Genomic DNA, 23,995 nt, shown 5'->3' with positions numbered 1-23,995 from the left:
CCTCTTTATAAAAACCACCAGTAAATGCCAGAAATGGAAACTTCCTTGTGCCAAGGATCAGGTTTTACGGAGGACTCTGTCCTCCAAGCCTGATGCAGATCTGGATCTGCAGTGAGTACCCAGTAAAAAGCACTGAATGAATGAGTGAAAGGGGAAGCTTTGGGTGTGGGGGGTCTTTTGATCCCCTAGACCAGAGTGCTCCCTCTCCCCTGCAGTCCTCTCCGACCCTGTGCTCGCCTCCCCCACCCATTCTTTATAGGGACTCCCAGCCACCACTCAGCTAAAGACATATTCCTCCCGCTGCCTGCAACCTTCTCTCCATCTGCTCCCTCTGCCTGCTCAGGCTGCAATGTGGAGATAGTGTGGCAAGGTGGTGTGGGGGGAGGGCGAGAGAGGGCTTCTAAATTGGGGTGAGAGGCCGGAGAAGCTGGCTGGGCCGCAAAGGTAGCCCACACAGTCTGTCTTGAGCCTCTGGGAGTGCCTACAAGCCTGTGCCTCCATCTAGCCCTTGGCCAACGCCTGTCCCTAAGCATCCGCCTGTCTCCCCCCTCTGCTGTCCCCCACCACCTCTATTCGTGGACAAAAGACAAGATGCTGAGAGTCAGGGCTGGGCAAGAGCACAGCGTGGAGGGTGGGCCCCGAACTCCAGCTCAGATAGGGGAAGGGCCCACATACAGCAGAGCTAAGGGCCTGAGCTGAGAGGAAGCCCTGGCTAGCTCTGGCTCCCTGTTGACAATGGGGATGTGGACGATGGAACTCACATTAAAACAGATCAGTTTTAATTTATAGTCCCTGGTGAGGCTTCACAGGCGTAGGAACCCCCGCGCCCAACGTCAAGTATTGGATACACAATTTCGTGGCCATTTATGTTGTTCTAGGGAGATTAACAACTCTCATCAGATCCACAGAGTGGGACACTTTCTAGGTTACGGGACTCGCTTTGGAAACAAGGGAGGCTGGCAGGGCAGAGGGCTGGTTGGGGCCCAGAGGAGCCTGCGAGGGACTGCGATGCGGCTGGGAGATCTGGGACTGGGGTCATTCCGGGAGGCTGAGCCATGGAAAGCTCTAGGCTGCTCGCAGGCTGAAGGCTGCGCTCGGTTTTGAGGCCTTCATCTCCCCGTCTGGAAAATGGTCAGGACGCTCTCCGGCCTCGCCTGGCCCGCGCTGGGCTGCCGCGAGCATCCGCTGGGAGGAAAGGCTCGGCCCACAGGACGCCAGGGGAATTGGCTTTAAACTTTGCGGGGCCGACGGCCGGCGGCTGGAGGCGGAGGCTGGCCCCGGGGCGCGGCGGCCCCTCTCCCTGCTGCCCGCCCGCCCCCTCCCTCCCTCCTCGCACTCGCTCGGCACAGACTCGGCCCCAGCCCCCTCCCTCCTCCCGCTCGCTCCCCGCTCGCTCACTCGCTCGCCGGCTCCTCCTCACTCGCCCGCCCGCGCCCGGCGCAGCTCGGCCAGAGCGATCGCGGGGCTGAGCGCGCGTCCGCCCGGGGGGCTCCGGCGGCTGCCCGGGCCCGCGGACCCCTGCCTCGCAGCGCCTGCCCTGCGCGCTCGCCGCCTCCCCGCTTCCAGGCTCCCGCGCCCGTCCGCCTGTCCGCAGCCCGCGGCCCCGCGCCCCCCGCAGCCACGATGCCCGCGGCCCGGCCGCCCGCCGCGGGACTCGGCGGGACCTCGCTGCTCCTCGCCCTGCTTCTGGGGAGCCCCGCGGCAGCTCTGGCGGGAGGTAAGCGCCCGGAGGGGCGGGGCGGGGGAGGGGGCAAAGTTGCGGCGTGTGCGGGGCGGCGGGGGGTCGTGGCCCACCCGGGCGACTCAAGCACCGCCCGCTGGGATGGGGAGCGGGGGCGGCCACCCAAATTCGGGTCTAGGAACCGCGTCCCCTCGGCCCGGGCTGCTGGGAGTGTGGAGGCGGGGATGTGTCTGAAGGACTCCGGCGCTTCCCGGCTGCGGGCTCCCTTTCGGTCTTCCCGGCTGTGGGGCTGACTCCCTTTTGCAGCCCCAGAGAATCTCCTTGGAGTGGGGTCGCCTCCAAACCCCAGATGCCCGGAGCACTCTGCAACCGCACCCGGGGCTGAGAGCCAGATAATTCTCACCCTTTCGGGGAGAGGACGAGAGGGGGGGGGGGGGGCAGCTGACCCGCCCTGCAACTGAGGACTAGACTCGAACAGTGCGTCTGGAGGGGCGGGGGGGTGCGTCCTAATGCCGAGCCCTCCCACTCTAGGACCCTTTTGGTTCAGGCTGCCTCGCGGGACTGGGTCACTGGACCGATCCCAGCCAAGTGTCTGGCAGCCGAACTTGGGTGTGGCTTTCGCCTGGAGGCCGGTGGAGGGCCCTCAGGGTTCTCAGAACTTGCGGGGGAGGAAGAGATAGCAGGTCACAGTCGGGAACCTGAGCGGACACTCCCCTCCCCCACCCCCAACAGCCTAGCGTCTCTTAACACTGTTATGAATTGGAGGGGTGGGTACTAGTTTCGCCCACCACGTGCTTGCCGGTTGGGAAGGGGGGGGGGGGTCCAAGTTTAGGGGAGGATCGCTGCTCCTCCTTCCCAGACCCGGAGCCGCACCCTCTTCTCCACCCCGCTGAAGTCCCCCAGGAAAAGTTGTGTGTTGGGGGGTTGGGCGCTTCATTCACACAGAGCCAAGCGGGAGAGCTTTGAGGATTTAATCAGTTCGGTAGGAGACCCAAAAGTGGAGGGTAGCATTGGTAGGTAGACCACCGGACCTAGCCTTTTGAAAGGTCCAACTCTGGCTCCCAGAAACTCACGTGGGAAAAAGCAGGCAGTTGCAGGGTCTGACCAGACTGAAGACTGTCGGGGGCGCACACCCACCCCACCTGGGTCCTCATTTCTGTTTGGATGGTCTTGACCTGGAGTTGGGGCCCAGGCGGTGCCCTTTCACCCTGGGGCGTTCTGGACCCCTGGCGTGCACACCTGCTTTCAGCACCAAAGGCCGCGGACAGCTCTCAGCTCCGTGGGCCCTAGTTCCGGGTCCCATTCCTTTCAACTCTTACCCACAGCCTGGAGTGCCCTCCTCAGCATAAATCAGGCATTTTATCCCCACCCCCCTTCTTTTTAAATGTGGAGCCCCGGAGTGCACAGCGAAGGAAATAATTCATCACCTTTTGTTTAACAAAGCATATCATTAAAGAACCCCCCTTTTATGAAGCAATAATATTCACAATTTACACCAGGTCTGGACAATTTCTCTGGGAAAGATGGGGGAAGAGAATCGGTTTAAATAAATCATTTCCACCACAACATACTCTTCCTTAATTAGCTGTCTTTCCACAATGGCTTGGTGGCCTTGAACAGAGTCCACATCTCCCTCTCTCATTCCCCCCCCCCTTTTGAATCTGTGTTGTGACTAACACACAGAAAGAACCCAAAGCTACCCAATGTCTTGCTGGCTTTTCTAAAGTGATTCTACCTCTGAGGACCACACTCCAATACACCACCCTCCAGGAAAAATGCCTTAATGGCAACTCTTGAATTGTCATCCAAGACAAGGATTTCATATCCTGCTTCTTTCACTGGCTTCAAATACAAAATGTGCGTGTGTTAATTTTTAAGACATTTCATATTGTTTTCCCAACTGTTCAACACTATAGCTAGCCAGCATATATTTTTAATTAACTTCAGGTCACCGCCAAATTAAAGTCAACTGATGCACTACTTCGGAAGGCTCATTAATAACTGAGCTTCTGACTCTTAGACTCTTAAGTCTTAAGGAAAGAGTGAGGATAGCCAATGAACACTGCCAATTCTGATGGTGCTTTTGGAAACAATTGACCTTCCACAATAAATTCTATTTTTAACATGGAGCCCAACTTCCCACTAATATTGGAAGGAGAGCCGAACATCTAATACCTTGTTGCAAACTAGTCCTGTTTGCCTGTGGAGTTGAGGGGGGTTTGTAAATACTTGAAAAGGACTTGTTGCTACATTCTTATGCAGGTCACGTGATTCTCTGGGCCATTTTGCTGTAAGGCATGAATAAGTATAAAGTATAACTTGTTTTTGAAGAGGCTTCTTATTGTCTAAAATATGCACATGGGGAATAATTGTAGCTCCGTGCTAAGACTGCAGAGCGTGAGTGTAATTTCTTTTCTTTTTCTCTTGAATTAATAAAGCAAATTCAATATTGCTCAATAAGACTCAAATTTGCTGCCTCCTCTAGTCTCTAATGTGCGTTGTTGTTAAATTCACTTAACAACTATTTTCATTATGGATTGCCATTCTTTTCCACGGAGTTTTGGCTGCTTCTGCCAGGGGCCACCTTATCTAAGCTTGAGGGATTCTTCTTGTGTTCGCAAGGTTTCATTAGACATTAGGACAATAATGTTATACTCAGTCCTCCCTTTTCCAAGACAGAAGGATGTTTCCTGATCAGAGTGGCTTGTTTTGTGGTTTTGCTCACAAGTACATTCCGGCTATTCACAAAGCTATTCCAAAGGGCTCAATTTACTGGTCCCCCTTTGGTCCAGTGGTGTGCTTCAGACCTCCACTAGGGGCGCTCAAAGCTGTAGTTGGTGACCTAGGGCAGTTCTGACCTTTGTAACCAGCAGGTGCGTGCAATACCAAAGGTCGGCAGGGCAGAGCGGAGCTCTAAAGATGGTCTCGCCACCGCCTCCACCCCACCCCCCCCCCTTTGCTGCTTCCTACAATTGATTCCTATTTCTCAGAGAAAGTATTGATTGACACTTGACATGCAGTGGAAACAGAGGAAGGAAAGAATGCAAAGGCAGGAGAATGCTCCAAGAAAAGCAACCTCAGAATGCAGAGTCCTGCTGTCCTTTTCTCTACCAGCTTGTGGTTTCCTTCATGGAGCCAAATTGCAAAACACCAAAGAGGCCATGACAAGGCCATGGGGGATTCTGGGGAGTATGAGCTGGGCACTGGTATTAGATTTATAGGGTTCTGGAAAAGAGATATGCTGGCCTCTAAAACCTGGGTCCAGGTCCAGGTCCAGGTCCGGTGTTCATGAATGTGCGACCTTCCACAGCACTGTCTTCTCTGAGCATCCATTTTACCATCTGTGGAATGGGGGCAGGGCTGCAGGATTGATGGTCCTGGTCTGGAAGGATGTTTGCAATGATTCCGTAACACTTCCTTGTTAAAGCACCTGGCATGTAGTAGGTGCTCAAGCAACATTTCCTCTGTTTTTCTCCTGCTTTTCAAAAAGCAAATTGCCCCTATTAGTAGGCACCAAGGGAGCGAATCCCTGAAGTTGGTGAAGCAGATGTTGGCATAAATATCTGGGTGACTGAGGCCCAAGTAAAAAGGGCGGATGTGGGAGATGGTGCCTGCATCCTTCCTTCCCAAGGCCTCCTACTGTAAATCTTTGAACCCCAATATTACCATCAGGAAGCAGAGTCCGTGGCACCAGACATGTAGAATGGCAGTCTAACGGTTGGAAAGGAGATACAAGGAGAGAATCTTCTGGAAAAGACATTTACTTGTTCATTCATTTAACATTTACTGAGCACTTCCTATGCATGTGGCAGGCCCCCCGTAGGGTGCAGGAGAGACAGAGTAATATGTTGGGGTCCCTGTCCCAGTAATGACCGCTTAGCAAGAGAGATCAGAAGTAACCCACTGGCATCCATGCCCTGTGATCTGCGCCTCGGGAGGGGGCATATCAGAGTGCTGTGGGATCTCACGGGCGAGTGTGGTACACTCTCACCTGGTGGGCTTCCCTGAGCAGGTAGCATTTGAGCTGGCCCCGGAGGGGTGTGACAGGTGTCAGCAGACAGGGGTGATTGTTCTCCGGTGGGATAGTAAAAGACTGTGAAGAAAGCTTCACTTTCGGAGCACATCACGCACGCACGGGAAAAACCAGAGGGAAGTGAGTGAGTGGGAGGGGCAGGCAGGTGGGCACACAGCCTGACACCTTTCTAAAAGAAATCGTCAGACCTGCGCCTCCTCCGTGCTCTCCCCTGGACGTCGTGGGCTCAGCGCATGAAGCCTGGAACAAAGGCCTGTGAGGCGCTGTGTTCGCTGTTGTCCGCTAGAGGTTAGCAAGCCTCTCTGAAGACAGTGGGTCCCAGTAGCCCAGTAGAGCCGCCCCAGCACTGGGTAAACACTGCCTCACTAGATTTGCATATTTGCATAATCCTCTGGTTACTGTGGCTCCTCGGAAGCAGCCTTTTGGTGTCGGGTGAAGGGAGGGGGTGGGGAGAGAAGGGGCTGGTTCTAGGGGAAGGTACAGTGATGATGAGTCAGGTGGAGGTCAGTGGACATGCCTGATGTCATTTACAACATGGCTGGGGCCACGTCTTAACAATGAAAACAGTATTCACTGAGTGTTGATTTGGTTCCAAGCCCTGTGATAAGTGGTTTATTTAGGTTGGTTCAGAGAAGCCTCACGACAGCCCCAATAGATGCAGTTATCATACCCATTTTATAGATTGGGAAGTGGAGGCACAGAGAGGTTAAGCTGTGTGTCGAGAGTCAACAAGCCAAGAAGTGGTTGTAGTCTTGCATCATTTTCTTTCAATTTTTTAAAATGTTAATTTATTTTGATAGAGAGAGACAGTGCGAGGGTGGGGACGGGCAGAGAGAGAGCGGAAGACAGACAATCCCAAGCAGGCTCGCACTGTCAGCACAGAGCCCAACGTGGGGCTCGAACTCACAAACCACGAGATCATGACCTGAGCCGAAATCAAGAGTCGGATGCTTAACCGACTGAGCCACCCGGCGCCCCTGGCATCAATTTTTTAACGCCATGCCTCGCCATTGCCTCGTATTCCGCATTCCCCACGCTCATGTGCAGATTTCGCTGATGTATGACAGGGGCCAATAAATATTTGTCAGATGCGTGTTGGAGGCGTATCCTCTGCCCACCACTGTTCCTGGTACAGGGTAAGCACTCAAGTAAAACTAGTCAAATTGAAGGGAGTCATAAAGCGAAACAGGTTACAATGTATGTGTGGGCAATTCGTTCATAATCATCGTCTCCACTGATTACTGAATATACATCAGGCACTTGCATAGGTTGTTTTATTTAATCTTCCCAATTTCTGTCCACTTTAGTGATGAGGAAACCAAGGCTTAGGAAGCTATTAGTTCAGGAAGCTCAAGGTCATCAGCTAGGAAGTGGCAGAGGTAAGATTTGAATCCAGATACTGTGATTACTGAGCATATGAGCTTGAGTGTCGGGCACAGCGCCTTCCAAGCTGGGTCCTGCTGTTTCCCAATGAAATGTGTGTACAAGGTGACTTCACTGTTAGTGTGCCATCGGGCTGGGTGGGTCTGAACCCCAGGTCATCAAACTCCAAAACTTGCCGGGATAGTGACCAAAATGGACTAGGATTTCCCTAACATCTCTGAGACAAAGGAAGGAAGGGAGGAGAGAGGGGAGGAGGGAAGGAGGAAGAAAGGAAAGCAGGATAGAAAGAAGGAAGGGAAGAAGGAAGGGAGGGAGGGGAAGGGGAAGAGGAAGAGAAAAAAGGAAAAAGAAAGAGAGAGCTTAAAGATTATTCTTCTCAACCAAGAAGACTTCACAAAAGAAGGTGAGCGATACAGCTCCTTCGTTGGTTGGCTTTGGAATTCTGGCTGTTTGTAATTTCCCCTGTTCCCAAACCACCCCACCGTTAATGGAGAACCCAGAGTATAGAAAATGGGTTTCTGTAAGCTCCTAAATTCAGGAACCTAAACTTAATCATCTTTTGGCTGCGAGTCTCAGTTTTCCCATCTGTAAAATGGATCACAATAACCACAGCTACATATGCAAAGCTGGCCTCACAGGGCTGGGATGAGACATGGGAGTTAAGGGCTTTATGCATACCAGGGAGTTAAGCTTCAGGGCGGTGGGTGCTGGCATGGAAGGCCCAAGCCCCCAAGCACCCCCATGCGTGTTTTGTCCTGGGCTGGTTATGAAAGAATGACAAAAGAGTGGCACTGCAGTTTGCCATTCAGTGTGGGTCCACTCTGGGCTAGAGGACTGGCCATGTGCTTACTCTATATATTCACTCCTTTGGTCCTGCCCCAACCCTATCAGGTGACGTTACTAAGTAGGTATTACAGGTGAGGAAACGGAGTCTTGGGAAGGTACAGCCCTTGCTCAAGGTGTTATGAACAATGAAGGTTACAGTCAGGGCTCAAACCCAGGTTCATTCTAGATGCTAGGGTATGAGGTATCACCTAGCAATGGCCAAATGGAGAGACGATGCAAGCCCAGAAATTAGGGCAGTTTGCACTGGACGCCAGGTGGGGAGATGCTTCCTCATCCAGTGGCAAATGCCACATGTCTCAAGTCAGCTCTCCAAGAGGAGAAACAGTTCATCCCAACCTTCCATACTCCCTCTGATGCTCCTGGTCGAAGCATCTTTCTTGTCTCACTCATGCAGTTCCTTCAAGCTGGACTGTCCCCTTAGGAGCCTGCATAGCTGAAGATTAAATTCCCAGCTGGCTGATTTTAGCAGCATGACCTTGAACTATGCACGTCAGCGCTCTGAACCTAGTTTGGCCTAATACATAAAATCAGGGTCCTGTCTCCCTTGCAGGATGGTTACAAATAGTCAAAATGGGTAGCTATGTATAGCCCATAGCAAGTACTCAATAAAATTTCCCATTGTTGCTACCAATATTCACCTGGTGAACTTCTACTCATCCTTCAAAACCCAGTCCCTAATTGTCTTTGCCAGTCTCCTGTCTGTGCCAGTTATGAATCACCCTCTGCTCCCCCATCCCATTTTATCCCTCTATTATAGATAACTCATACACTCATGATGCATGAGTTACCACTTAACATGCCTCCCTCAAAAACATCAACCGAAGCTTACTCATCCATATGACTCTTAGCCTGTCTGTAACCCAGCATAAGGCTCAACCCATTTGTAAAGCTACACTATACTGCCTTTCATCTCAATATTAGTGGCAGGGAGGTAGAAGCAATCTGAAGATCTGCATGTGATTCCTCAACCTTTCTCCTATATCTGTGTGGCCGTGGACAGCTGGTCAGGAGACTTGATTCCTCATCTGAAAACCGGAAATAGCAGTAGTGTCCTACCTCAGGGAATTGCTGTGAGGAAGATCAGTGAGCCGATGGATGTGAAATCGCCAAAGAAGTCTACAAAAAAGAAGATGAGGAAGACGAATTCGATGAGGGAGGAAAGAGACACACTTTGTGAAAAACAACCACCGCGACCGACCTTTGTGCAAACACACAGCCACAAGATGGGCCATTCGGTGGGTCCCCACTGAAGCCGTGTTTCCTTCCAAGGGGCGTATTGGCTGCAATTACTTACCCTGTGGCTTAGCTCATTTCGGGACAGAGACTTTCTGGGCACGACACTGGGTGTTGTGGAGTCTGCCTTCTCTTGGGTCCCCTGGCAGCAGCAAAGACAGCAAATGCCCAGCTGAAAACTAGCAAAGTGAATGAAAACCTGTGCTTTAGAGTCAGAACAACCTGAGTTTCAGGCTGTTGCTTTCCATTAGGTGTGTGACCTTGGACAAGCAGCTGGGTCGCCCAGAGCCATCGTTGGACCACATGTAGGGGTGCCGGTCTACGCTCTCGCATTCTCCAGAGATGGTGTGATGAATGGGGACTGGGAATTGACATGCTCTGCAGAAAAAGTTAACAAGGCACCCCCTTCCTGGGCTCTGTCATATTAAATCAGATTGTAGCAGATTTCAGGCTCTCGACCTGCCTCGATCTGTTCCCTGATAGATTCATTTTACTGAGGAAAGAGACCCAAAGACAAGAAGGGACTTAACTTGCTCAAGGTCCCACTGCAAGTGAGCGGCAGAGCCAGGACTCAACTCAAACCTCTGACTCCTGTTTTCTGACTTCCTTTCTGAAATGACGTTTCCCCTTCTTTAAGAACAGTGGGATGTTCTCTCCTAGTGTGTGTGCTGAGAGCCAAGCAGAGGTGGCAAGGGGAGCCTTAAAGTCTCTGTCTCCATTAAACCAATGGCATCCATTATCCAAATCGGATATTTACATCATGTGTCCGCGGCAGACTGACTGCATAAAAGAAACGTTAGCAGAAACTGAAATCAGGCCGTGGCTCCCTCCCATGCTGACTTGGCATCTGAAGCTTTGAGGCACTAGCAGACCAGCTCACACCTGGGAATGGTGCCATCCGAGCAGATGGCTTGAGTCAAGCAAGCAAGAGTAAATCGTGGAAGCTCAGGGAGGCTCAGGTCCCAGGCCAGGTGCCCCCCTCCCCTGCTGGTCTTCCATGCTCTCACCATGGGTCGTAGGGAGTGGCTCATTGAGAAATCCAGTGGGGGTGGTGGGGGGTGTGGAGAGCCAGGGAAGAGTTGATTGAGGCATGGATGATGTGGTCAGGGCCAGCCTTGGGCAAGTAGCTGGACACTAAGGGATGATCTAAAGGCTGGAAGTTAGAGTAAGATGGGTGGATACAGTCCAATACATGGAGCCCGGAGCTTAGGACAAGTCCTGTAGGGCAGAGGGGTGAGTATGAACCAATGGGTGATGGTTTCCTTGTCTGGTCTCATCCATTTCCAGTTTGGGTGTAGGCACATGCCAAGCTCAGTGTCATGAGTTAGTGAGTTGGGATGCCGAAATGGGGCATTGACTCAGGACCAAGAGCCCAGCAAGGCAGTATAGTGTGGTAAAGAGCACTTATTCTGAAGTGACAGATATTGGCTCCAACCTAATTGTGTGATCTTAGACAAGTCACTTAACCCAGATGATTGGGGTTGGGAGGGGGGAGTGATAACAATTATAGTAATGATTTGTTGAATCTTAGCTGATTCCCAGATTCTCACATCAGTGCTGGCTTCCAAGAGAGGAACCATTATTTCTTTTGGCTGTGCAGAACAAAGGCTCATTCAGGGTAGACAAGAATAAGAAGGCATGCCCTAAGGGTACCCCAAATACTGAGCCAAGAATACTCCAGGGATGGGCTCCTTTCTCCATTTCTCTCTTCCACGGCATCTGCTTCTGTCTACATAGGTTGCTTCTGGCTGTCTCTCTATCGCCTACCTCCTTCTGCTCACTCACAGCAATCTTTCTCATCACCTCTCCTTACACATGGGCTATAATGGCTTCTCCGGGTCAAACTCTACATGTACACCATCTTATATGGTAGCCACTGGCCACACGTGGCTATTTGGTTTTAAATTTGAATTAATTAAAATTTAATTTAATTAGAATTGGAGTTCCTCAGTCCCACTAACCACATTTCAAGTACACGTTGGTCATGGGTGGCTAGTGGCTGCCATATTGGAGAACGTAGACAGAGAACATTCCCATTGTGGTAGAAAGTTCTACTGGACAGTCTTGCTCTAGATCATGGCAGTCCAGACATACCATCTGACACTCAGCTTCTTCATGTTTCCCTGTTCAGATTCTTGAGGAGTATGGCTTGTCCGGCTCGGACAATAGATTGGCTGTTGAGTTCAATCCAGTCGTCTGTGGCTGGTGGGGTGAGTTTGCCATGGGGTGTAACACAGGGCTCATCAGGTATGTATTTGGGTAGAGCAATCACCACTAGTGACATTTCACGCTCTTGCTCTGCTGGTCTCCACAGTTGCTTTCTCAACCCTTCTAATTGCCAGGATGTGGCTCTGGAAACTCTTTGGCCAGTACATCCATATTTATATAGCTGTGGCCTCACTGATAAACATATCTAAGAGCTGGGGAAGATCACACTGTGTCTGCTGACTCGTCTCCCTCACTGGGCAGTGAGGTCCTTGGGGTCCAGAGTTGTCTCTTATTGTCTCTGTATTCTTAGCTGTTTTGTTGAAGGGATGAATGGATGGATGAATGAATGAATGAATGAATGAAAGGAATTCATTCTTTGGCCATGAATGACCCCAATTTGGGAGGCATAGGGCACAAAAGCATTTGCAGAAAATGCCCTTCCCACCATTTGGGTAAACTCAAGAAAAGAATTTGAGATGGGCATTTATGAGAGGGGTCCTCATAAACTGTTACAATTGGGCGTTTCAAAGGGTCCATTCTCTGCACATCAGGCTGGGGTGGAAAGTGAAGAGAAGCTTCAAGATAGGGCCCCAGGAGCCTGCCCCCTCCTTGTGAAAATGTTCATCTGGAATGAGAACAATGCAGTTAGGAGCAATGGTGGAGGTGAGTGGGGAAACAGAATGCGTTTTTTCCCAAACATGTGGTTCTATGCATGGTTTTAGTAATGCAGCTGTTATATAACATTGTGATTTCTTCAAAGCTTTAATATTATGGAGACAGAGGGAGGAGGTGTTTAATGTTTAAAAGAATGTACTCAGAGTACACTTTCTGGGAGTGGTGGACTCAACAGTGGCCTAGGCCGGAGACGGGTCGGAACTTGGATCCCAGCCCTGGTGTTTCTGTGCTGTGTGACCCTGGAGAAAATGGTCTAATCAACTCAGCCTCAGTTTCCATATGCAAAGCAGGAATATGATGCTTCCTCTGCCTCCCCCATAGGGTGGATTGTGAGATTGCAATGCCTATGTCACCTCCCTGCTCATCTCCAGCAGTGTCTGTGAATGGTCCCCCAGCCCCTGGAGTTGAGCAGTGTACAACCTATGCAGCAGTATGTGGCAGCCCTGGATGTGGAAGTGCACCACTAAAGTGTAAAGTCATTACAGCAAAAGGAGAGGGACAGAGCTCTCCTGACTCCTCATTCTCTACAGGCTTCTGATCAGACCTCTTCCTCCATGGCCCCTGTAAGGCAGGTTTACCAAGTTGTAAAGCTAATTTGGGGCCAACCACCTTGGAAATTAATGCAAACTGTGTGGAATCAGTCCTAGCCCTACTTTTCCAGGGCTTCAGGAAGGGAAATTTGCCTAATTTATGGCATTAATAAAAAATGATGTGCTCGGGCTAATTTGCATACTTTTACTTCAATCAGGGTTAAAAGCCACACTTTGTTGTTGTTTCTAAAGAAAGCCTCAGACTTCTCTTGTTATTCCAAAGGTGTAAACTTAGGCAAGTTACTTAACTTTCCAGGCCTCAGTCTCCTCGGCTGTGAAATGACAATGATCCATGGACCCACATCACTGGATGTCGTGAGGACTCGAGGGTTGTGAATGGGTAGAATAGTGGTTGGTGCCCGCTAGGAGTCCAATACTTACAATAGCATAGATAATATCAGATCATACTTATGGTATCATCATCATCATTCATTCCTTCATTCAACATGTATCTTGTCCTACAATTGGTGTCGCGGAGGAGTCAGAAGGACGCGGTGTCACAGTGTGCCAACCTGTGGAGTTGTTGCAAGCCAAGCCCAGCACCGGGACTCGTGCTGGAACAGAGCAGGTGTCCAGCCACGGGATGCACGGACAAATGGATTACAATGATCATCAATCACTGTACCACAGATGCAAGAGTTTGAAAGCCTTTCTCCCCGCTTCTAGACAACAAGGCCCTCCAAAGCAGGGGCCGTGTCGCATTTCCCCACCTCCCAGTGGTACATCTCCCACAAAACAGAAGCTCAGTAAATACAGAGCTGCGGAATGAATGGATTTTGAGGTGTAATCATTCTTAATTAGCGTGTGGGAAGTGCATATTATCAGCATGCATGCTAACGCATAGATGTCCTCCTCCCAGACTCAGAACACCTCATGTCGGTGTCCCCAACATCTAGCTCAAAGGACACAATGGGCAGTGAGCAGGTGCTCATTGGACATGTGGCAGTGGCCAAGAGGTCACAAGTTAGGGTAATAGAAGCCTGAGTCTGGATCACTTATGAGCCATATAACCCTCAGCAAGTTGTTTGTGCTTTATGGGAATAGTAGAGGCAGAGGAAATAACTGTACCTTTTTCATCTAGTTGATGAGACACACAAAAAAAATTAGGAAAATTTCCATCAAGAGCTGAGCACAGTGCCTGACAGAAATTGAATACTCAGTATAGATACTGCTATGAGTAAGTGAATGAGCACTGTTCTCAAGAGTCTTTTTTTAAGTGTTTATTAATTTTGAGAGAGAGAGAGAGAGAGCACAAGTGGGAGAGGGGCAGAGAGTAAGAGGGAGACACAGAATCTGAAGCAGGCCCCAGGTTCTGAGCTGTCAACACAGAACCTGACACGGGGCTTGAACCCACACCCTGTGAGATCATGACCTGAGCTGAAGTCAGAGCTCAACTGACTGAGCCACCCAGGTGCCCCTCAAGAGTCTTAATAGAGAAAGAGAGACTTGATGGGTCATTCTCAGCTGGAACAGAATTTGCAAATGCAAACCCCAGAGATAAGACGTTCTGTAGGAATTCAGGCAGGAACATTGATTTTAGAGCAACCACATCTAGACTCTGCTTCGCAATTTAAGGCATTTTATTATCTTGGTTAATAAAATCAAGTTTCTAAGCAGAAAGCAGGGGTCCGGATGGGTCAACCCATCACTCACTGAATGTGAGTGTTTGATCACCAAGGTTCATCTCAGATCAGCCACAAAACCCCAAAGAACCACATGGGCATAGGCTTCTGTCAGAGGCTTCCAGAAGGCAGTGTCTGGGTCTGTCTTGTCTCTCCACCATGCCTCCACTCTCCCTGTTTCCAAAGAAAGTAGGTCCCCGGAAAGGCCGAGAAGGAAACAAATTCCCATAATACACTAGAATCCCGTGGCTTTGTTTATAGAATCCTGCTTAATTACTAGCAGAACCTTCGAGGGTGACTATTAGAGCCATTTGATTATAGACAAGGAAGCTGGGTCTCAGATGGCTAAGCGCTGGTGGATTAGGGTTCATTCAGGCTCTTTTTCTTCCTTCAAGACCCTCTATTCTGTAGCAAGCACTCCATAGGTGCTAGAGATACAGAAATGAATAAGGCGTAGCCTTGCCCTCAGAGACCCTAACATGTAATCATTCTTCAAACTCAGGTATGACTCACGTGTGCAAGTGCTTTTCTCTCTTCTCCCCTCTCTCGTGCTGGCCTGTTGACTTGCAGGCACGGAGTGGCTGCCTTCGAGGCACCGGGGCTGGGATTTCCCAGTGCATTCCCAGGCCACTAGTCCTGGTAGGTATCTACGTGTAGCGAGGTGGTTTGGTCTCATCCAAGCATCTCTAGGAAAACAAAAAAAATTTTTTTAGTTGATGCTCTTCAATGGGCCAAATAAATCTGTCACTTGAAGAGAACCTTCTGTAACCATCCTAGACTTAGCAGGAACAGAGGCCAGAGGCGAGAACTCCAGCAAAGTGTTACTGACTTCACTTATGGCAACAGTAGGCTGGCTTTTTGTTCTCTTGCACATGTAGGAAAATACATTCTGAGCTGAGTTGCCAGAGATGTAGCGAGCGTGTGAGTGTGTGTATGTGCGTAAATAATATGCCCATTATTTCCTTAACGCATAGACTTGGACAATCAGTTAATGAGGTTTGGCCGAAAACAAATGAATTCCTTCAGGTCCTGGGGTAGTTTTATTCTCAGTAGTAATAAAAATAGTCATTTATTCTCTGCATGTGGCAGAGTAGATACCCGTTGTTGGATTAGATTCTCACAAACAATTTTGAGGGGCTACTGATACAGAAAATTAGTCCTACTTTCCAGACGAAGAAACTGAGGGTCAGAGAGACTCCGTGATGGAATGATTCCTTGGCCTTTGTGTTTCCTGACCTCGATGTTTTTGAAGACTACAGGCCCATTGTTTTGTAGAATGGCCCTCAATTTGGGCATATACGCTGAGTTCTTACAAAATGGCACCATGTTGTCCGTATCGGTCTGTAACTTGACTTGCTCCTTCTTGGTCCCAAATTCCAAGTTAAGCTGTCTTCACTGGCTCCCTTTCTTCCTCCCCAGCCTCTAATACCAAGGATTGTACTCCGTTCTGGGATCTCTTCCCAGGCGCCTCCCCTCCACCCTCCTCTCCCTTGGCCATGCTTCCACAGCCCCAGGCTGGCACCCCTGTCCTGGTAACCTGCCTTCCCTATTCTTAGTTTTGCTTATACCTCTGTTTCCCCCCACTAGGCTGTGGGAAATTCAGGGCCTGATTCACCGATTCAACCATGAACAGCAAATATTTAACGTGTGTCCTGTACAGGCTCTGTTCCAGGCGCTGGAACAAAAAAAAAAAAAAAAGCCACAGGGCCAACCTTCAAGGAGCTTATGCTCTCTGTGATCTTTCATTTATTCACTCAACACGTTCATTCATTCATTTATTCAGTGAATATGCGTTAATAGTCCTTTGCTTGGCTGCATCACCTGCATAGTGATCATTCAGTATTTACATAATGGGGTTAAATGATGGCCCACCTCTAAATGAGAGAGACGGGGGTTGGCATATTCATCTGTGATAGTACCCACGATAGAAAGCTTCCGGAGAACATCAGACATTCTCACGGGCACTGTGTACTTGAAGGGGTTAAAAAGAAAGCCACGGACTCTGAGAGCATGAGCTGAATCGGAATCCCTCGCGCTGCCCATGGGGGCTCAGCCAAAGCCAGGCACCTCCACCTGACCTGATACAACCCCTTGGCCTGGACCAGCAGAAAGACCACCTGACCAAGAGTGGGAGATCTGTGTTCTGTACAACTACCAAAGATGTGCTGTGCAGCCTTGGGCTCATCTCTGTACCTCTCTGGGCTCAGTTTCTCCATGTCTAGATTTAGTGATCTGGGCTTTATCAGGAGTTTCTAAAACATGACCTGAAAGCCCATGGCAAGCTGTTAAGACCCAGATACTCGAGCTGCAGCCTTGTCTATTGCCTAGGAAGCCCCACACACTGTCTCCTCTAGAGGTTTCTGAGGCATCAGTAACTGTGCCTGAATTATTGGACCTCTAAGCCATGACCGTTTATGATTCCTTTGTTGATGATGATGATCCTTACCATTTATATGCCAGGCGCACACTGAGCCCCTTCCTCACCTTCCCTCATATAAGCCACAGAACAGTCCAGCTCCGTAAATCTGTTACCCCATTTCACAGCAGTAGCCACTGAGGCTTGGAAAGATCAACTTGCATAAGGTCACACAGCTGGTAAGAGCCAGAGCTGGGATTTATATCCATGTCTGAGGGACTGGGAAAGAATTCACTGCCTCTCTGTAGTTTGGATGGGGGATGGGAGTCTACTTTTAGCCCCCCACCCCCCGCCCTGTGTTCCCTCCCACAGACGATCCTGGTGCCCTGATATCCTCTCTTCCCTAAAAACCTAGTTAACTCCTTTAATGAGCCAGATAAATGTGCCCGGTAAAGTGCGTGATCGATCACACCCAACTTCCCATGAACCAGGCACGGGCTTGCCAGGCGCCGGGACGGCCTCCCTGACATGAATTATTGCAACCATCCGCCTTCTTTCCGGCTTCTGCACTTGTGGGGGACAGGCTGAGCCAGGGATGCGTTAGCATGCAGGATTCAACCCTCGGCTTGGCTGTGCACGGGCCGCCAGAATTCGGGACATTGGAAGAACTAACAGAAAGCTGTTGTGGCCCAAGCATCAAGAGCGGGGAAGGCATCGGGCAAAAGGAAGGGAAGAGGTGGGTGGAGCAGATCCCTTAGGGCAGGGGGGCTGCTGGGAGGCGGTCAGGGGTTTATTCCCTCGCTCTTAGAAGCTCACTGTAAGCAGGGGTGTGGCCTGTGCAGGTTTGATAAAGCCTCTGGGGAGTGGAGGGGGGTTAGTTATGAGACCTTTGCAGACAGGGTTTGGGGGAGTAATCCCACCCCTCACTCCTCCTCATGAGTCAGATTCACCCGTCCCCAGCCTCCCAGCTAAAGTCTGGAACTATGTGAGTTCCACTCCTGAGACCGTCTGTCTCCAACCACAGTAGAAGGGAGGCCGAGGCTCTAAGCCTGCTGGGAAGTTTGCAAGGGTCCCAGCCCTTGACCCCTTGACTGTGTTTAAAACCTCAACTCCTCCACAGACTCGCCCCCTCAGACCTGGCCTGGTGCTTTGAAAGGCTTTCTTTGTCCTCCCCATGGTGGTTGGGACACAGGGGAAAAAAAGCAGCAGAGAGGAGAGGAAAAGAATATAAATTCGGACTAAGATGATTAAATCCAGCCTCTCCCCTCCTCCCAAACCCTGATCAGACTGTACAAAAGGATCTCATATATATTATCACTGGCTCCTGGTTTAATGTAGGCCCGACATTGCTGGGTAAATTAAACGACATTTATAATATAGCTTAACTATAAAAATGTGCTTGGGGCAGAAATTAGACATACCAGGCCTTTTCCAGCAAAAGACATTTTTACAAATGCATGAGCACCTGAACCAATTTGGAGGCCCTGTCATTTTGATTTAGAGCCGGGGAAGTGGGGCTGATCCCTAAAGAGGAGAAACAATTATCCGGGTGAGAGAAGATTTGAGAATTCTTTTTCTTATCACTAACCTGCCTTGCACTCAAAAGCATCAAGTAGAAAAGAGGGTTGACTCATGAGTGAAAGCTGGGACCCTTTTCCACCTGCTTAACCCACAAATCCCTTATGACTTCTACATGTTCTCTCTTCCATGGAGCTCTCCCTGCCCCTCTAAGCTGGGTTAGGAACATCTCACTGGAGCACCCACTCCATTTTGTTTCAGTTAGCTACTGCCGCATGACAAAAGACCCCCAAAATTTAGTGGCTTCAGGTAACAACCATCTATTTATTATCTACTGCAATTCTGTAGTTTGACTAGGCTCAGCTTAGTGATTCTTCTGGTGCACACGGTGTTGGACAGAGCCACAGTCATCAGGTGGCTTGACTGGGCTAGAAATGCCAAGAGGCGCAGCTACATGTCTGATGGCTGGAGCTGCTTAGCACGCAAGCAGCTCAGTTTCCTCTCACGTGGCCTCTAGTGGCTTGGGCTTCTCCCAGCATGACAGCTGGATTCTAAGAGGGAGTGTTCGAAGAGCAAGGGCAAGAGCTGAAGATCTCTTAAGGGGCAGCTTCGGAAGTTGTGCGTTGCAACTTCCAGTCAAAACACGTCACGGGGCCGGCTCAGATTCAAAGGGAGGGGAAATAGACCCCATTATAGATGTGAATGGCCGAGACTTGGCAGCCATCTTTAACCTACCTCTCTGGTAGTTATTCCTAATATAGAATTCACTGTGCTGTTACCAAAGTTTAGGTCTGTGTCTCCTTGTACAAAGGGATGCTTGTCTACTTCATTTAAGGTACAAAGGAGCTGCTATTGATTCAAGTTTGATAGAGCAGCCACGGTTCTGGGTGTTCATTTCAAGTGTGGTCACTCCTAACCCAGGAGATTATTGTGAAATATTGCAGGAACCTAAGGACCAATATTACATTCATTTATAGCAGTAGTCATAATGATGGCTAATCGTAATAAGTATTAACAATAGTATAATTCTTACTGCCCTAGTAGTAATAACTATAATACTGCCTTGTACTTAAGCAGCATTTAGCCACTTAAAAAGCACTTTTATTTCCATTGCCTTACTACTCTGTCCAACAACCTTGTGAAACTCCCCAAGAGGACTCTTATTAGAATCCGTAGTTTATAAATGAGGAAACTGAGCCTCAGAAGGGATGAAAAATTTGTCATTAAATTAATCATCATGGATATAATGTATCAAGGACCCAGTAAGGGCTGGTCATCATATCAACAGTTTAATTTCCTTCTCAGAGCGATATCATGAGGTAGATACTGCTGTGCCACCATTTTATAGATAAGGTAGTGGACGCTGAGAGAGGTGAAGCGTTTCACTTCTCAGGTTCATGACTGGGATTTACTTCTACATCAGTTCAGCTCCCCAGTTAATGACTCTTTCCCAATGCTGCACGGACTTCCTTCCGGATAGCCATTTTCTAAGTTGCTTTGAGCTGAGAAAGCAGATAACATTTGTGTAAAAGTGGTGTGCAAGATCGGAGTGAAGAACTCTTCTGTGAATACCTACCACCCGTGGGTAGCATTTTTGACTTTGGAAACTTTCATTATTCACCTGTTCTTAGTTCTTGGTAGCTTCTGCATAGCCACGGTGACCAGGTAATAAATTTCCAGAAAAGTGAGTTGTCCTATGTGTAAAGTTACGTGAGTCCATTAAGTCCAGTTCTCCCAGGGATGAAGTCACATTGAGGTTGTTAATTAAGCACTTAATGGGAGAAAAAATATATATATTTTTTCAGCACCTATGATAAAACTCACCCAGTGGTATTTTTGGAGGAAGTACAACGCACCAGGTACTAAAAAGCGGGATATTGCAGGGTTAAGCATGCTGACTTTTAAGTCAAGCCACCTGGGTTCAAATCTCATCTCTGCCACTTATCAGCTATACAGTCTTGGACAAGTTATTTAATTTCTCTGTGCCTCAGTTTCCTCATCTTTAACAGAGATTTATAATAGTACCGATCTCACAGGGTTGTGGAGAGGATTAAGCAGGCTAATCTGTGTACCATGCAGTCAGACTTGGTACATGTGCTCATCTTTGAATCCATCACTGGGGTTGGAGTGATGTAAGACCTGATTGGCCAGTCCTTGGCTCCCCAACACACGGATTGAGGTGAGGGATGGTGGAAAATCAAAATGCTGTCACCAAGAGAAAATCCAGAAATAAAGTCCAATATGTGGGGGAACAAAGAGATTCTTCTTTTTTTTCTACCGTGCCTCTATCAATGGCTGAAAGACTCAAGAAGGGACTGAGTATGTTGTCCTCAGCAGGGTCTTACAAGGTGGCTTCAGCCCAGACCCAGCACTGCCATTCACTAGTCTGCTTTCCTCAGGAGAGAGCGAGGAAAGTGTGCAGGAAAGATCCTGGGGCTTGGCAAGACTGAGACCTGTCAGTTTCGCAGCAAGCTGTCTTCAGTTGTGAAACACTGTCCTATAAATATGTAGGGTGCCTGAGAAATAGGCATGTGCCAGGTCCATCCGAGAGGCAAACATTTAAGCAACAGCCTCCTGTTTGATGAGAATAAGGAAAATGTGCCATTATCCAAGTCCCTTCCTTTCTGTGACCCTCAGTATTTTCATCTGTAAAATGAATAATGTCTTAGATGGTATCTTAATACTCTTTCAGTCCTTGTGCTTAAGGTTTTGTGCCTAAGTTAAAATGGTTTTAATAACAGCTTAAAAGTGAGGAGTCAGAGCACATCTACCAACTCACTGAGTGATACTGAGTTAGTACTTCATCTATCCATCTACTTGTCCATCCATCCTCTTGTTCATCCATCCATCCATTCATCTATCTATCCACCTGCCCACCCATCTGTCCATCTACCCACCCATCCCCATCCATCAACCCATACATTTATCCATCCATCCACCTATCTGTTCATCTATCCTTATATACACCTGTCCATCCATCTATACATCCATGCATACATTCATACATACGTACATTCCTTCATCTATCCATCAACCTTTCCATCCATCAGCTCATCCTCTGTAAGGTCACTTTAAGACTTTGGTTTGCCCTAAGCAACCTTATTCTGGAGCCCCAAACTCACATCATATCATACAAATTAAATGCATTTTTACTGACGCATTTTAAAGGAAATATGGAAGTCAGCTTTTGGAATTATTTTGTTACCACGGTAACTGTCTCGATTTACATTTATCTGTAATTTCTTGACAAATCATCAAGAATACTCAGGAATTCTTGTGAAATGAGATTCTAACCCATCAACTCTTTTCAAATATAATGGAACTTTTATGAACACTAAATTTAAAAAATACTGAGGTTGACATGATGGTAAGTTATAGAGCCCATTTAATTTAAGTCTTTATTAATTCTGCTTGTGCCGTTTTCTTTTTCTATTTTGGAGCCAATATATTGTTTTTAGCTTTCAGACATTTTCATGGGCTCTTAAAAAATTTGTCAGCCTCAGGACCTAATGGGTAAAACAGGCCCATTTTCCCAAGTCCTTTACTACTGTTCTTGCAGATCTTGGCTCCTGGTTGAATAAAAGGAAGGAAATCATGCATATGGGCTATCTGGTCAACCCACGCTTGTGCATGAAGGAAACACAACATGAAATACCAAACATCACACCAAAGAGATTTCTTCACGTCCACCTTCCACCCCTTTAGGCATTCCTGTCCTAAATAGAAACAATAATTCTGGACAGATGATAGAGAAAGATAAAGGCAATTTCAAGCACTCGTCATAAATTGTAATGAGTACCTACTCTAGCAGGGTGCATTTTGATTACTTTTTGAAATGTGAAATAGCAGATTTATCTCCTGTGATCACATCGGGAACATTTTTTCTTCATATAAAAAGAGGTTTCAAGAAATGCTGAAAGGTTTAGGATAATGAAGGCAAATTGCTCTTACAACAGCAGGGGATTGTGAACAGTTTGTGTATCTTTGAACATTGAGGGGGGAAAAATGAGAGAATTCCCCAAGGGAAAAAAAAACCCTCAATTTGTCACCAAAAAATCCATGTGAGAAAAACATGGCTCGATGCCTGAGGAATACATATGAACCAGAGCCCTTGGTGAATACCCTAGTCTGTCTCCCTTACTTAAAGATGAAGTGTGTATAATTCAGAGAGGAGAGATAACTTATCTAAGATCACAAAGCAAGTTTGTGTCAAAGCCAACAACTTCATGCTTTTCTTCTATCATAATGCTCCACATCGTCCTACAAGGGTGGAAAATGAATGAAGGAAAAAGGTACTCTTTATACAATTTGATTTTTTTTATTTGACATTATTGAACATTTGGGAGGTGTCCCATCCCCGCCCTATTGCATCGACAAAGCCTATATTAACAGCCAATGTGGATCTTCTTTCCTTTGTTACAATTTTGAGAAGCAATTTTCTCTTTATGTTTTATATGCTTCTTGAGTCTCTGTGATGTTCAGACTTTCCACTGCATTCAATTGTGTTCAATTCCCTGGAGCTGTTTGGGTCAGATTCTTCTAGGAACAGTTACCATGCTGGAGATCATGGTGCTGTGTGCACCCATGTTGGGCATCTCTTAAGTATCATAAGTATCAGAGACTGTGCCAGATGTTGAAGAAAAGAAATTGTCTAGGACAGACTCCATGCCCCCCAAAGATTCTGAGGTTGATGGGGAGACTGGATGTATAAGCAGACAATTTTGAGAAATAGTGAGGTATCCTGTGATAGGAATAAGTCACAGAAGTCCAAGGATGCATTTGACACAGCCCAGGGTTTAAGGAGGGCTTCCTGGAGGAGGTGATTCCTAAGCTGAGTCCAAAATGATAAATAAAACTTAGTAAAGATGGGAGAGAGAAGGGGATTGCAGGTTCAGAGAAGAGCAAGTTGGGGGGTTTGGAGGCAAGAGACTTGGGGCTCAAGGCAACCTTAGATGCAGCTAGATCATACTGCCAGAATTCCTATTTCACAGATGGGGAACCAAGGCCTATTTGAGGCTATGGTGCAATTACACAGGCCAGCTTATTCTGTTGTTCTTCTCAGCCTTGACAGAAGAAGCCAATGAACAATATTGTCTAAGAGGATTATCTTGCAGATCTTTCTTGTAAGTAGTGCATCCTGAAACACAGGAGATGTGGATCATATGTGCTCCTGAATCTCTGCCCCAGCCCTGTATTCAGAAAGCCTTCCCTTACACTTACTAGTTGGCAAGATTGGACAGCACGTCAACTGTCTGTGATGCACAATAACTGCTTCAGCCTGGCCACGCTAATGTGGATATTTGGAATCCACATGTAAATTGAGCAGTAGGCAATGCAGTAGATTCTTAGAAAAGTGTTGGGGGATTCTGGGATAGGGTACTCCTGGTGGTAAAGAGAGTAAAACACAGTTACTAAGAGATTGCACTCTGTATCTTTACCCACTTCAATTTGTACCCCAGCTCCACCATTTGCAAGCTGTGCATCCTGAGCAACCGACTGTCTCTCAGCCTCCTCGCCTGAAAAACGGGGACAGCAGTAGCTCCCATCTGGAGGGACTTGGTGTGGGTACCAGTGCTTGCAAAGATCTTGACTGAGGGCTTGGTGCAGTCTAAGCACCCAACCAATGATAGCTGTTTGCATTGTCTTATTCTAATCCAAACCAAGCTCCAGAATTGCTTAGGGCCAGCTATTTCCACTGACATATTCTTTTTAATAAAGGTTTGTGCTGGGCATAAAGCCACAGGGAGATGCCTTATGCTGTAGAGCACCTCACATGTCCTGCAAAGCCTCCCGGGCATGATCAGGGATGACTCAGTGTGGGGAGGTATTTTGGTCACCCTTTGCTCTGCT

General features: G+C 48.2%; 1 protein-coding gene across 3 annotated transcripts in view; it reads left to right on the top strand.

The window, feature by feature from the left end:
• The first annotated feature begins 997 nt into the window (after positions 1-997).
• SEZ6L (seizure related 6 homolog like) overlaps positions 998-23,995 on the top strand; it is a 177,576-nt gene continuing 154,578 nt past the window's right edge. Inside the window, exon 1 of one of the 3 annotated variants that reach the window (XM_060612880.3) lies at positions 998-1,717. In XM_060612880.3, the coding sequence (XP_060468863.1) occupies positions 1,624-1,717 (94 nt within the window). In that variant the 5' untranslated portion in view covers positions 998-1,623. The remainder of the gene's footprint in view (positions 1,718-23,995) is intronic. The other 2 variants (XM_060612881.3, XM_060612879.3) reach the window with 2 other exon arrangements.

This window comes from Panthera onca, chromosome D3 (genome assembly GCF_046562875.1).
Source record: "Panthera onca isolate mPanOnc1 chromosome D3, mPanOnc1 haplotype 2, whole genome shotgun sequence".
NCBI classification, from domain to species: Eukaryota; Metazoa; Chordata; class Mammalia; order Carnivora; family Felidae; genus Panthera; species Panthera onca.
The sequence above is the reverse complement of the archived record's forward strand: the minus strand, read 5'-3'. Positions and strand labels throughout refer to the sequence as shown.